The sequence below is a fragment of the Boleophthalmus pectinirostris genome, unplaced genomic scaffold, assembly GCF_026225935.1.
Source record: "Boleophthalmus pectinirostris isolate CB_2022bp ecotype Guang Dong unplaced genomic scaffold, ASM2622593v1 HiC_scaffold_21, whole genome shotgun sequence".
NCBI lineage: Eukaryota > Metazoa > Chordata > Actinopteri > Gobiiformes > Gobiidae > Boleophthalmus > Boleophthalmus pectinirostris.
The window spans coordinates 28,086,921-28,100,142 of record NW_026571175.1 but is presented as its reverse complement, the minus strand read 5'-3'; the positions used below and the strand labels follow the sequence as shown (position 1 = coordinate 28,100,142).

The 13,222-nt window shown below is 37.8% G+C and overlaps 1 protein-coding gene across 1 annotated transcript in view; it reads right to left on the bottom strand.

Annotated features, from left to right (window-relative positions):
• Nucleotides 1-13,222, bottom strand: part of pvrl2l (PVR cell adhesion molecule related 2 like) — a 292,584-nt gene that overhangs the window by 134,235 nt on the left and 145,127 nt on the right. Inside the window, exon 5 of the mRNA XM_055157102.1 lies at nucleotides 7,297-7,414. Coding sequence (XP_055013077.1) covers nucleotides 7,297-7,414 — 118 coding nt within the window. The remainder of the gene's footprint in view (nucleotides 1-7,296; nucleotides 7,415-13,222) is intronic.

The window sequence follows — 13,222 nt, the reverse complement described above, 5'->3', positions numbered from 1 at the left end:
CGACAAGAAGAAATAACAGTTCTAAGCACATTTAGGTCTAAGCTCTAAGTCTTGTCAAATCATTTTAAGAGGAAAAAGTTTGCCAAAGTTTGTTGGCCTCCGCAAAATATCACAATAAATATCGTAATCGTGAATGTGAGATTTGGATATTGTTACATCCCTAATCTTGAGCCTCCCCACCATATCGTGAGCTTTCCCACGATATCGCAATAATTATCGTACTGTGAGGTTCATACCATGACGATATCGTATCATGAGACTTGAGACTTACACCCCTAGTGACGTGCGTAGGATTCGGCATTGTGCTGTAGTCATTTTGGTACAAGTGAAAAAAAAAATCTGCAATTCGTTGGCCTGATCTGTAACTGTCCACTGGAGGAGCCGACAGCTGCACAGCTCTTTGTTGTGATGACGTTTATGCCACCGTCTGCTGAAAATGTCTGAAAATGTCTGTCTAAACTAGGGATAGGCATGATTAGTCCATTAATCAATAATTGATCATTAATAGTTTCATCGATTACGTTCATTTTAATTGACAAATCGAATGTAGATTGCTGTGCGTAGCGTAGCTTGACCGAACGTCAGTGTCCGGGGACAAACGGAGGTCCGTACATGTAGCACTGCACTCAGAAGCAGTGAGACACAAACAGATGGTCAGTCTGCAACGTACCGAAGCGCAAATGTGTTTAACGATTTAACGATGACTTGTACAAGAAATTCCACGCTTTCCGTTCCGGTCGGGACAAGTGTGAGGCCGTGTGCACAGTGTACAAAGCAGCACATATGTTTCAGTGTCCAGTGGAAAAAAGTTCACCAGGACACCGAAAACATGAAAAAGCTTTGCCAGGTGAGAGTCATTTAATGTCGATGACGAGGCCCCACCTCCCTCCCCCCGTACGGTGTCCTGGTTTTGACAAACACAAACATGGTCACATTAACCTGTATTCTAGAGCCGTGTCCTTTAGTTTGACAGAAGTTGAACCGCATCAGCGACACAAGAGCTGTTTTTTTTTTCTTCAGCTCCTACTTACAGTTTTTCCTAGCACTTCCATTTATATTTCCAGTTATCAAATAGAGAACATTGTCAACTCCCATTAAAAAAACTCTCTGTATCAAATACTCTAGTCTTGAATATTATATATTGATTTGAATGACTGCTCTAGTTCAACTGGTTTCTGTGTAGGGAAGCAAATTTGCTGCCGCATTATTAACAGCACAAGGGAAATCACAGCGGGTCTGTCTATTGTTGAATTGCCAAACAATAATATTTTTAGAGTTTTGAATCATCCAAAAGCAATGTTGGCCTTCCATAGTTTCCCCAATGCAATACAAGAATCAATGCAAAACAAGGACATGTCAGTCGTTTAGAACATTGCTATGTTATAATGTTGTTTCATCATCACAAACATACCTGGAGTTGTGTTTTGTTGCATTCACACATGTTTAACACACAAATCTTGCATATTTAGAGTTCTTTTGTCAAACAGAAAACACACTGTTCCACCTTATGATGTCATGTGGCAATTGCAGGAAGCGTTCCACTGTGTTTTTTAAACTCCATACACCTTCACTAGAATCATTTGGATACTTTCCGCCCTGGAATTGCTCATCTCTGCTGAACAAAAGGTAAAAAGTAGCTTTTAACTTGAAAACTAGGTGGATCAAGGTGGAACAAGGTGGAACAGAACATTTAAAGCTTTGGAAATGTAGACATACTAATAACAAAAACATGTCTGAATGAAATAAAACAAAACTTCGGGTATGTTTTTTGATGAGGAAACAACATTATAATATGCTTAAAAGCTCACAAGAATCAATTTTATGTAATATAAGACCTTAAAAAAGACTGACTCATAATGTCCACAAGGCTGTTCATAAACTAGGTAATGTAGCCAAGCAGAAAGTAGCTCAAATAGTGTGAGAAATAACTTTTTGGAGAGTTAAAAACTTTTAGAAAATGTCCAATGAGTAATTATTCTCTCCACTGACCTGACAAGCACATCTCACCAAATCCACTTATCCTACATTTGTGACCTACATACAGGGAGATGGCAGGCTTCCAGCAGCTCCCATGCAGACCCATCTATAGAAAATGGAAATTGAATTTGCCAGGCAGCTGAGGTGCTCGGTCCCACTGAGACCAGCCCCGCGTGTGCCTGTGTCCCTTATGTGAGTCCTTCTGTTACTGTCTGTGTGTCTGTTAGTCTGTGCGGTGCTCGCTGAAGCCTGCTGCTCCTGTCCTGTCTTTATCTCCTCTCTCAAACAGAAAAGTCTCAAGGGATCAGGGACATTGTGGTTCTGCTAACTAGAATGTAGTAGTAACAGTAGTAGTAGTAGTCGACTAGGAAAGACTGGAGTCACTTAAATCACTGAGAAAAAATGATTGAAATATAAACAGAAAAAATAAAACATAAAAACTCCAACATTTACATAGGACCCATCCTTAAAGGGCCCCTATTACACTGTTGTGATCTGATCTTACCTAGAGCTGAGACCTAGAGTTGTGTTTTGTTTCATTCACACATTTTCATCACACAAATCCTGGATATTTTAGCTGAGTTCATATGTCAAACTGAAAACACTCATGTCATGGGGTAATACAGCAAATGCTCCACTGTGTTTTTAAACTCCATACACCTTCACCAGAATCAATTGGATAATTTCAAACCTAGAATTGCCAATCTCTACTGAACTAAATGTTAAAAGTCACTGTTAACTTGAAAACTACTGCTTCCTGACATCATAAGGTGGAACAAAGCATTCTGAACTTTGGAAATATAGACAGATTAATAATAAAGGGTTACTCAAACATGTGTGAACGAAACAAAACACAACTCCAGGTATGGTTGTGATGAGGTAACATTATAACATGATTACATCTCACAAGAGTAAGTTTTGCGTAATGATATAGGCCCTTTAAATGTAAATTACCTTGGGAGTAGTGGCTCCTCTGTATAGTTAGACTTTGTTTGTGCAGTATACATCACTATTGTCACGTTTCCAATCGCCACTGCAATTGTGTACATAGAGTATATTTGACAACGTATCATTTTTTAAAATCAGTATACTTATATTTTGTAACTCTTATTTTTAGATTAAAAACCCCACTGTGATAAATAATCCAATTCCAACCATCAGACAAACAGTAATTAGGATGTGGAAAAATGAAGCTAAACGTTTCTTTCTAACTCAGCATTCTGACTCATAATTTTTGCTCTTTTATTTTTTTATGATGTTATCCAACTGTTAAATTATTGAACATCCATGTCTATTTCTCCCAGGCTCCAGCTGTTGGTCACCAGTACTTTGTGACCTTATAAAATCCTCTGACTCATGTCTCAGAAAACATTTAGTGAAAATTGTTCTCACAGGGTAGTGCCGCAAAACTGAGGAACAAAAATAAAGTTTGGTTGTGTTCTGACTGATTTGTGTATGCTTGAGTAATACTGTTTTGTTCTGCATATGAAGGCTTGAATGCTCAGAAAATTTCAGTTTTTACCTACTCCCTATCACTGCCCACTTTTCTGAATTTACTTGCAATTATTCACAAATTATATCCAGACTCATGGACTGAAATGTCGCAATAGAAACACATACATGGTGGCAGTAGCTCAGTTCATAGTGCATCGAATCCCATTCTTGTCAGAATCATCACTGGTTGAGCTCTCAGATCCACTAACCCACAGGTTGGTGGTGCGATTGTGTCCTTGGGCAAGATACTTAACCCACCTTAGCCCTTAGTGTCTATGTACACTGGTGTATGAAAGTTTGTATTGTAAAGTGCTGAAAGTGGAAAAGCGCTATATAAAAATGTGACCATTTACCATACATGAAAATATGCTGCTTAGTACGGACAAATGTTATGAACAAAATGTGAAATCAGCATCTATGTATGTTAAACTTGAATGCCAAAAAGAAAACATTTATTTTTCAAAAACTAGAGAAAAAATATTACAGGGTTGTTATAACATTTCATAATCTTGCTTGCTCCACTCTTGCCTGTCTTTGCGATTGCTTCACAAAATGTTGTACAACTTTGTCCCTTTGTCCTCACAGATAAGACTCCAGTAGCACAAGACGTTTTAATTAGTTCTCTCCGTCTGATCTCCGCTCGCCTGCTACCTGCAGCTGCAGCTGTGAGCCTTTCCACTCCTGCCTTCCATCATCCACCATTGCTGCACACTTAAATACCTCTATTTAACAAATGACATAATTGCATAAAGACTTGAATATAATTTACGCAACTCGTACATCACTCCTGTCCTCCTGGTGGGATTCAATATTTTATTCATTATCAAACTTCATTTTCCTCCATCATTTCTACATTAGGATGAATAAAACAAGCGCTCCCCTCACCTGGCTCATTACAGATGCTATCATTTAATGCAGCCTTGAAATGACTTGGGCCTAAAGGTAGATCTGAATGGGTTTAGAAGGAGGATTATATAGAATGGTCCTGCGTTTTTCTCTTTTTTTTTTTTTTTGTAGTTTTTTTCATTCACTGGAGCGCAAAGCCAATGAGTTCACACAAGAGATAATTAGCTAAAGCAAGTCTTTAATAGGTGCTGGTAATTTGGCACCTCTGGCACTACAGCGAATGACAACTCAATTTGAACTGTTTTTAGTGAGACGAGTGGAGAGGAGGAGGCATGCTGGGGCTGTGTTGGAATGCAATATAAAAATGGTTTAAAGGGGGTTCAATTCTGTTTGATAAGGTTTCAAAGGCTGGATCCATCAAGGAAGAGTATCTCAACAAACAGTATTAAAAGCACATCATTTTCCTTTTGAGTATAGACCAAATTTAGAAAAGGGAAGTTCACAACAGCCTTGGAATTTTTGAACTGCTCCTAAACAGTTTCCAAATTTGATATTCTGTGTATTTGAGTGGAATTTGTCTATATATATGTCCTGTGTACAGATATATCGTATACGCAGTTTTTGAGGTCAAAATAAGTACGCTGCTTGCCATTTGCATCTAATTAGAAAGGATTTTATTTTCCGGTAAACAGGAAGTGGACATTTACATGCTAGTAGTTCCGTTAGTAACTCCGCTCTGGTCTCTGAGAGTTGTGAAAAGTGCTTACAAAACTCATCATGGTAAATAATTAGGATGATCAGAATGAGTAAGTTAAGTGAAGAAAAGCTTTGAATCTGCTAACCTCAACTAGTTCTGTTTCTCATGTTTTTAAGAATCAGGCCTTTAAACCAAAATCCAGTTATTTTTATTGAGATGTTTCAGGCATTTCAAGTTCAACTTGAAACCTTTTCTACCTTGGCTGTAAGAAAAATTTACATGCACAAAATTATGTAAATTACTTGTGATTTGATATAGTGAAGCAAAAGATTATGTAATTATTATTGTTCACACATTTAATGAATTCTGTTCAGTTGGACCAATATACCGTGCTCAAATGCAGAAGAAAGATGAAGACAAATGGCTGGTAATTTCACAAAATTCAAACCAAATCAAGGTCTGAATTCTCATAAATCACTATGTGCAAACTGCATAATCTGCATAATAACTGTAAAAAAGAAAAAAAGGATTACATATTTGTTGCTTGTTTTCAGATGTGAAATAAAGCACTGCCGTAGACAAACAGAGCCATGGACTCCTGGGGTCAGTTCAGTTCAATGCATTTGTCACTTGCTGCAGTAAACCTTTCGTAAAGTGATTTGAAGTTAGCTCAACATATGGCAGAACACCTCCGAGACTTTTAAAACAATTAAACCCTTAGTGGGGCTGGTTTAGTGCTGATACCAGATGATGGAGAGACTGTCGCGGAAGATATATTTGTTTTTCTGTCTTTATCTCCTCCTCTCTTCACTCGTCTCTTTACTCCTCTCTTCACTCCTCTCTTCTGTGATACGGCCTGTTTACGCTGTTGGTTCAGAGCTGCTGCAGTCCGCCATGCCTGCCAAACACCCATCACAAAATGCTACAAACTTTAGCTATTTTTAACAATTTATTCTTATTCTTTCTGGGGACCTTATTTTACCTTGATCAAATTCTGGCACAGACCTGGAAGATGACTAAGGTTTTAGGGTAAGGTTTATTTCTGCTTATAATATATGTTGGTGTAGTGAGGTCTCAGGTGTTCCACTCTCGGGTTCTGGACCTAAACTTTTCTTTGGACTCTAAATCTGAGCACCCCTAAAAGACTTTACTGTAGCATCCGTTTATTTGTTTTTTCTAATCTAAAAGTCCAAAAGTGTTGATTTAAAATATTAAAATATTAACATGTACCTCACTTAATAATTAAAATAATGATAAAGCGTTAGTTATGGTGCTTTTTCAGAACGCATTGCTGCTTCAAGTTAGGGTTAGGTTAGTTTATTTGTCATCTGTTAAAAANGATTAAAAAAAAATAAAAATAAATAAAATAAAAATTAGCTTCTAAGGACTGACATATTTTATAGAAATAGTTTCCTTTCATTCTGAAGTAATATTAAAGTATTTGGAAGAAAAAAGCGACAAATTATGCAAAATCATGCACCTTCTACTTGCTTGTACAATTTTCCCTCCGTTACTTTTCCCTTCCGTTACCATGACCTTTCTTAATAAAAAATCTCATTACTCAAAAAGTAAGAGGTTTTTCAACCTAATCTTGTACCATATGGTAGAAAACTATATGAAGCAAAATATTCAAACCAGTTTGTTAAGGATATGTAAGTGAGAACCAAGAGTTATCACTGTTTGTATTTATTGCCCAAAAAGTGCTGCATATTTCATTCCCTCCGTTACCGACATGAGTTTTTAAATTTTTTCTCAACAACTTGAAAGAAAATCACAGGTTTAACTTTACCCTGTTGGAGTGTAACTCTTTCCTACATTCTGATACTTTACTTATTTCAATAGTCCCTCTAGTTTCTGAATAAGAGACATTTGAATGTAAAAAATCTGTCCCTGTTTCCCTCCGTTACCACTTGACCGGACCCTTAAAATAGGCAAGATCTTTAGTAAAGATTATCATGTATATATATATATATATATATATATATATATATATATATATATATATATATATATATATATATATATATATTTTTTTTTTTTTTTTTTTTTTTTTTTTCAATAGATTACCAGTAGGCCCATCTGTTATCTGTATCACTAACTTTTTTGGGAACTATATTGTACCTTTATGTTACCCAGCCCTATTATTATATAACCAAACCAAATGATTCAAATTCAATATTATTTACATGGATAACAATTAGTGTTGGAATAAAAACAGGAGATACAGAGAGATACCGACGTTGATATATTCTGGTGATGTAAATAAAGTTTGGAATACTCACGATGTCCATGTGACGGTGGTGGGGGCGGGGTTGGCGTTGGCGAGACACATGAGCGTGGCGTCCGATCGGCCCACGTACCAGTTGTGGTCGTAGCCTTCGATGGAGACTGAGGGCGGGTCTGCACACACAAGGAGCAATGTCAGAACAAAATACACTTTAAATATAATAATAACAAACTGAAACAGACGTGGGAAAAAATGGACGTGACCCTGAGAGATTTTAAACATTATTAAAGATGCACTACGTCACTTTTCTGATGAAGGGTCTGCCATCTGCTTTTTCCCATGGAGATGCCATCGTTTTACAGTGTGGCATTTATTAAATTACAGGTATTTTATTGCTCAAAAAAATTTTGAAATCTGTATAATGCTTTTCTACTTTCGAGCACAAAATGCGGTTTGTGAATTGATTTAAATTTGTTTACTACCCTGATTTTCAGTGCTTCTGATTAACAACTTTTTCACAGATTCAAGACAGAAAGATGAACACTGATCGATTTTTGTGACTATGGATTAACACTATATCAATTTTAAAGTCAAGTAGGGTCAAAGTTCAGCCTGTGCTGCTTCCAGGTTAAAGGTCGGGTCAGGGTTAAATGGTAATAATCATGCAAATATTGTACAGGGAACCAGGACATTAGATACAATGGGTTTTACAATATGATTTTAACTTTATTTTTACTTATTTATTATATTTAATTTTAACACCAAGCCAGGAAAAACAAATGTTATTACAAAGTGAAAAAAAAAAAAAATTAAATAAAAAATCTAATTAATTAATGAACAATAAATTCTAATACTAACAGGACGCGTAATTTGATAATTGTTGAACACAGTAAGTCTGAGAAATGTAATTATTACTGTAGATAACTCAAAAAGTATATTGAAGTGGACCTATTCTAGAAAATCAACATTTCAGAACTTTTTGTGCATGTTTAATCTTTAATCAACTTATTTTCAACACGCCATTTTGCCGATCAACACACATTTTCAAACCAATTGGTACACGCCCGCTGCTCATACTTTCGTTTTCTAATTTTATTTTCTTGATGGGTGATGTGGAGGGATGTAACAATCATCAAAATATCGTGATATCGTGTCTTCAAAGTTCTCACAATAATATCGTGGACTATCACAATATATCTAATCACAAGTCGATTTGCTTAAGGGAACTACATAGACCATGATCCTTTGCTCCATTTCAGTGCAGACGACAAGAAGAAATAACAGTTCTAAGCACGTTTAGGTCTAAGCTCTGAGTCTTGTCAAATCGTTTTAAGAGGAAAAAGTTTGCCAAAGTTCGTTCGCCTCCGCAAAATATCGCAATAAATATCGTAATGTGAGATTTGGATATTGTTACATCCCTAATCTTGAGCCTCCCCACCATATCGTGAGCTTTCCCACGATATCGCAATAATTATCGTACTGTGAGGTTCATACCGTGACGATATCGTATCATGAGACTTACACCCCTAGTGACGTGCGTAGGATTCGGCATTGTGCTGTAGTCATTTTGGTACAAGTGAAAAAAAAATCTGCAATTCGTTGGCCTGATCTGTAACTGTCCACTGGAGGAGCCGACAGCTGCACAGCTCTTTGTTGTGATGACGTTTATGCCACCGTCTGCTGAAAATGTCTGAAAATGTCTGTCTAAACTAGGGATAGGCATGATTAGTCCATTAATCAATAATTGATCATTAATAGTTTCATCGATTACGTTCATTTTAATTGACAAATCGAATGTAGATTGCTGTGCGTAGCGTAGCTTGACCAAACGTCAATGTCCGGGGACAAACGGAGGTCCGTACATGTAGCTCTGTACTCAGAAGCAGTGAGACACAAACAGATGGTCAGTCTGCAACGTACCGAAGCGCAAATGTGTTTAACGATTTAACGATGACTTGTACAAGAAATTCCACGCTTTCCGTTCCGGTCGGGACAAGTGTGAGGCCGTGTGCACAGTGTACAAAGCAGCACATATGTTTCAGTGTCCAGTGGAAAAAAGTTCACCAGGACACCGAAAACATGAAAAAGCTTTGCCAGGTGAGAGTCATTTAATGTCGATGACGAGGCCCCACCTCCCACCCCCCGTACGGTGTCCTGGTTTTGACAAACACAAACATGGTCACATTAACCTGTATTCAACTGAGCCGTGTCCTTTAGTTTGACAGAAGTTGAACCGCATCAGCGACACAAGAGCTGTTTTTTTTCTTCGCTTAGTTTATGCAAATTAGCGATGTAGTTTTAAGTTTCGTTTCTGTGAGAGCTGCGCATTAAACACAATCTCAAACGGGCCGATGTGGCTCTAGAGTCGTTACGGTTTATATGTCGTAAAGTTGAATTTATTTATGCAGATTAGGAGTGCAGATAGTAATAATAATGATGATCATTTTAATATAAAAAACGTTAATGACTAATCGATAATCGACCGTTAATTCTCCCGACGATCGATTAAGACAATTTAATCAAATGCCCATCCCTAGTCTGAACCCCAGTTTTCTAACGTGGAAGGCAGACGACAGTTTCTTTTATTAAGCCGTTTATTTAAAATGTTCAAATGTTAACATAATGATCCATAAGCACAGTATGTCCTCTTTGAGAAATTCAAAGAGGAACAGGGAAGGAACTGCCACGACCTTATTATTTCAAAGTACATTTAATGAAATAAAGTGAATAATCATCCAGTTAAAATGATGTCGCTGGGTGATTGAGACGTCCATTGTGTCATATTAATTAGAAGCTATAGCGACAAAGACACTATAGATAAGATTTAATTAGTACATTATTAACTGAGGAGAGATATGAAGAAATGAAAACCACAAGTCCATGAAATGAGCAGTCATAGATACACATAAGGGACATTACCGGGACCATATGTTTGGAAGCTTATTTTAGATTTGATGTTTAAATCACTGCTGTGTAGACAAACGAGAAAACAAATCTACAAATCATTCTGCTAAACTGACCTAAAATGTCGTCGTAGTTTATTTCACTTCTATGGGATTCTCAAATTTTGACTAAATCTGCTGGGATAAAACCTGCTGTGAAAATAAATTATAGTTTTACGCCAATCAACAAACAATTTACGAAGCGAGGTTTTAAAACATGATTAAAATTACAAGAAGTGCAGAGTTCTGTTTCAGAGAGTTGATGATATCTCAGTAGGGAGAATTCTATCCAAAAAGTTAGACACAATTTACGCAAGAAGCAAATGTTTATACTTGAAACATGATTTAAACTAAATAAATGTGTTAAACTATAATCTCTGTGTACATTTAAGGAGATTTGGACCAGTGTACTGCATGGTTGCTCGGTAACAGTTATGTAATTCCCTACTGTAATGCCAACATTTCCAACAAAGAAGTAAAATTTGAAACTTAAAAATAAAAACTAGCGGAAAAAACAGCACATTTTTAGATACAAATTAAATATAATGATTGTGTGTGTTTTAGTCATACGCACTTTCATTTAATAAAAGTTGCTTCAGCGGTGAAAGGGTACAGCAAGTGTGTACACAGGTATTATAGTGACTTAAAAAACACATTTTTGTTTAATTTAAAGTGAAGTGCTGCTGCCAAAAATTGTGCTTTAAAACATTTTAGATCAGTCTTACATACAAAACTTAAAGGTGCTTTGTGTAACTTTTCTGGTGGAGAGTTCGTCAAATGCTTTTCTCTGTAGAGGTGTTATCGCTTTGCCTTTCTATCATCATGGAGACCAAACAGAACAAAGTTACAGGTCAGATCTGTGGAGAGGTGACCGAGCTCACAATTAGAATGCCTGTTTTTCTAGGTATTTTTGATCTCAAGATGTGTGTACAGTCCATCAGTCGTCCAGGTAGGATCCATGGCAAAAGGAGAAATTCAATTTGTCAACTGGACAAAAGTTTATTTGGTCGAATACGTTTCTCAGCTCATCTAAGCTGCTTCTTCAGTTCTGGTCAGACGCTGGTGGACACTTCCTTATATCTGTCTGAAGTGAGGAGCTAACTACACTGAAACATCTCTGAAACTAACTCATCTACTTCACAGTTTACCGTTTCTGTTAGGTTATGTTTACATTGAAATGAATCACTATATCGGAAACGATTTGCGTCCAGACATGATTCACACATTAATGTGAAACCACTGGAAACGCACATGACTAGGCTGACATCACGTGGGCGGTAAAAACAAGGAAGTGGAGCACCGTGAAGTTGTTGAAGCCGATTTCAAGCCAAGGAAGATAGCAAGCGTGAAAACAGTCTTTTCTACTCGCAAGTAGTTCTCGCTACACTGTTTCCCGTTTGTCTATGGTTTGTTTAAACTGTTTTCCGCAATAGCGTCACATGAGCGATGTCATGAACCCAGAGAATCAGGAAGGCGCAAGTCACAGTGACATGGTCCAATAAGGATGACAACTACAGCTCCTACGTCAGCGTATCAACGTTTTCAGGCGTCCACACAGTGCCGGATCAGATGAATTTGTGGGAGCTGGTGGCACCAGATCGTTCCGTCTCTGGAGCCATTTTCCTTTGGATTAGTGTGGACGAACACTGCATCCACAATGAAAATTTACTTGAATATGTCCTGGTGTGGATGGGGCCTTAGTTAGTTCGGCCTATTGAACTTGTGCTGAGTGTGGGGTCGTATTAGCAGAATCATTCAAGGCCATAATGGAGCTTTCACACCTCTGGGCCTCACCTGACTGTCCTTATTGTTTTCTTTGTTTGTTTTGATTTAGATTTGAAGATGGAGTTGGACTGTAAACAAGTACGGTGTTAGTTTCAGAGCAGTTTCATTGTAGTTAGCTCCTCCCTTCACACAGACATAAGGAAGTGTCCACCAGCTTCTGACCAGAACTGAAGAAGCAGCTTGGATGAGCTGCGAAACATATTTGACAAAATAAACTTTAGTCCACTTGACAAATTGAATTTCTCCTCTTGCCATGGTATTTTTGAGCTATAAAACCTGTAATTGAATAAATGTAAGGTAGATAAGCAGGTGACGGAACCCCAACCAAAAAGTTACACTATGCACCTTTAAGTAGTAGTAGAAGTAAGTAACTATACTAAAATACAAGTTTATGTTTGGTAATCTATTCCCAAAAATAACAGTTACACAAAAGTCTACTCAGTTACACTATCATGAGGATTACTTTCATATAATTCTCCATTTTAGAGCGTTTTATGAACTCGAATGGACCTTTTAGACTTTTTAATAGTCTTCTTATCAAAATGTCACAGGCCAGAGTTAGGACAGAGCTCCCCTCCTCATAAACGCAGTAATGTCAGAGGAGTCCCAGGAGAGCCACACCACAAGTCTTCATCCATAAAATACAAAGAAAAAGGAGGAGGAGAAGGACAAGAAGGAGGAGGAGGAAGAAGAAGAAAAGGTCTAGGAGGAGAGGGCGAAGAGAAGATGGAGGAGAAGGTTTAAGAAAGAGGAGGAGAGAGGTAGATGACGAAGAGATTATGGCAAAGGGGGAGAAGAGAAGGAAGAGATGAAGAGGGAGGACAGAAGGAAATGGAAAAAGGGGGTGGAGGAGAGGAGGATGAAGAGGAGAAGGACGAGAAGAAGACGAAAGGGAAGATAAGGAGCAGGTAGAGAGGAGGATGAAAAGGAGAAGGACTAGGAGGAGGAGGAAAGAGGAGGAGAGAGAAGGAAGAGGGGGGAGGGATATGATGAAGAGAATAAGGAGAAGGGAAAGAGGAGGAGGAAAAAGAAGGTGGAGGAGAAGGACTACAAGGAGGAAGAAAGAGGAGGAGTGAGGAGAGGAGGAGTAAGAGGAGGAAAAGGTCTAGGAGAAGTAAAAGCAGGAGAAGGAGCGGGGGAAGAGAAGAAGGAGAAGAGGGAGAGAAGGAGGAAAAGAAGAAGAGAAGAGGGACTCAGAGCAGGAGGAGAAAGGAGAGAGGAAGAAGAAAAGGAGAGGGACAAGGGAAGAGGAAG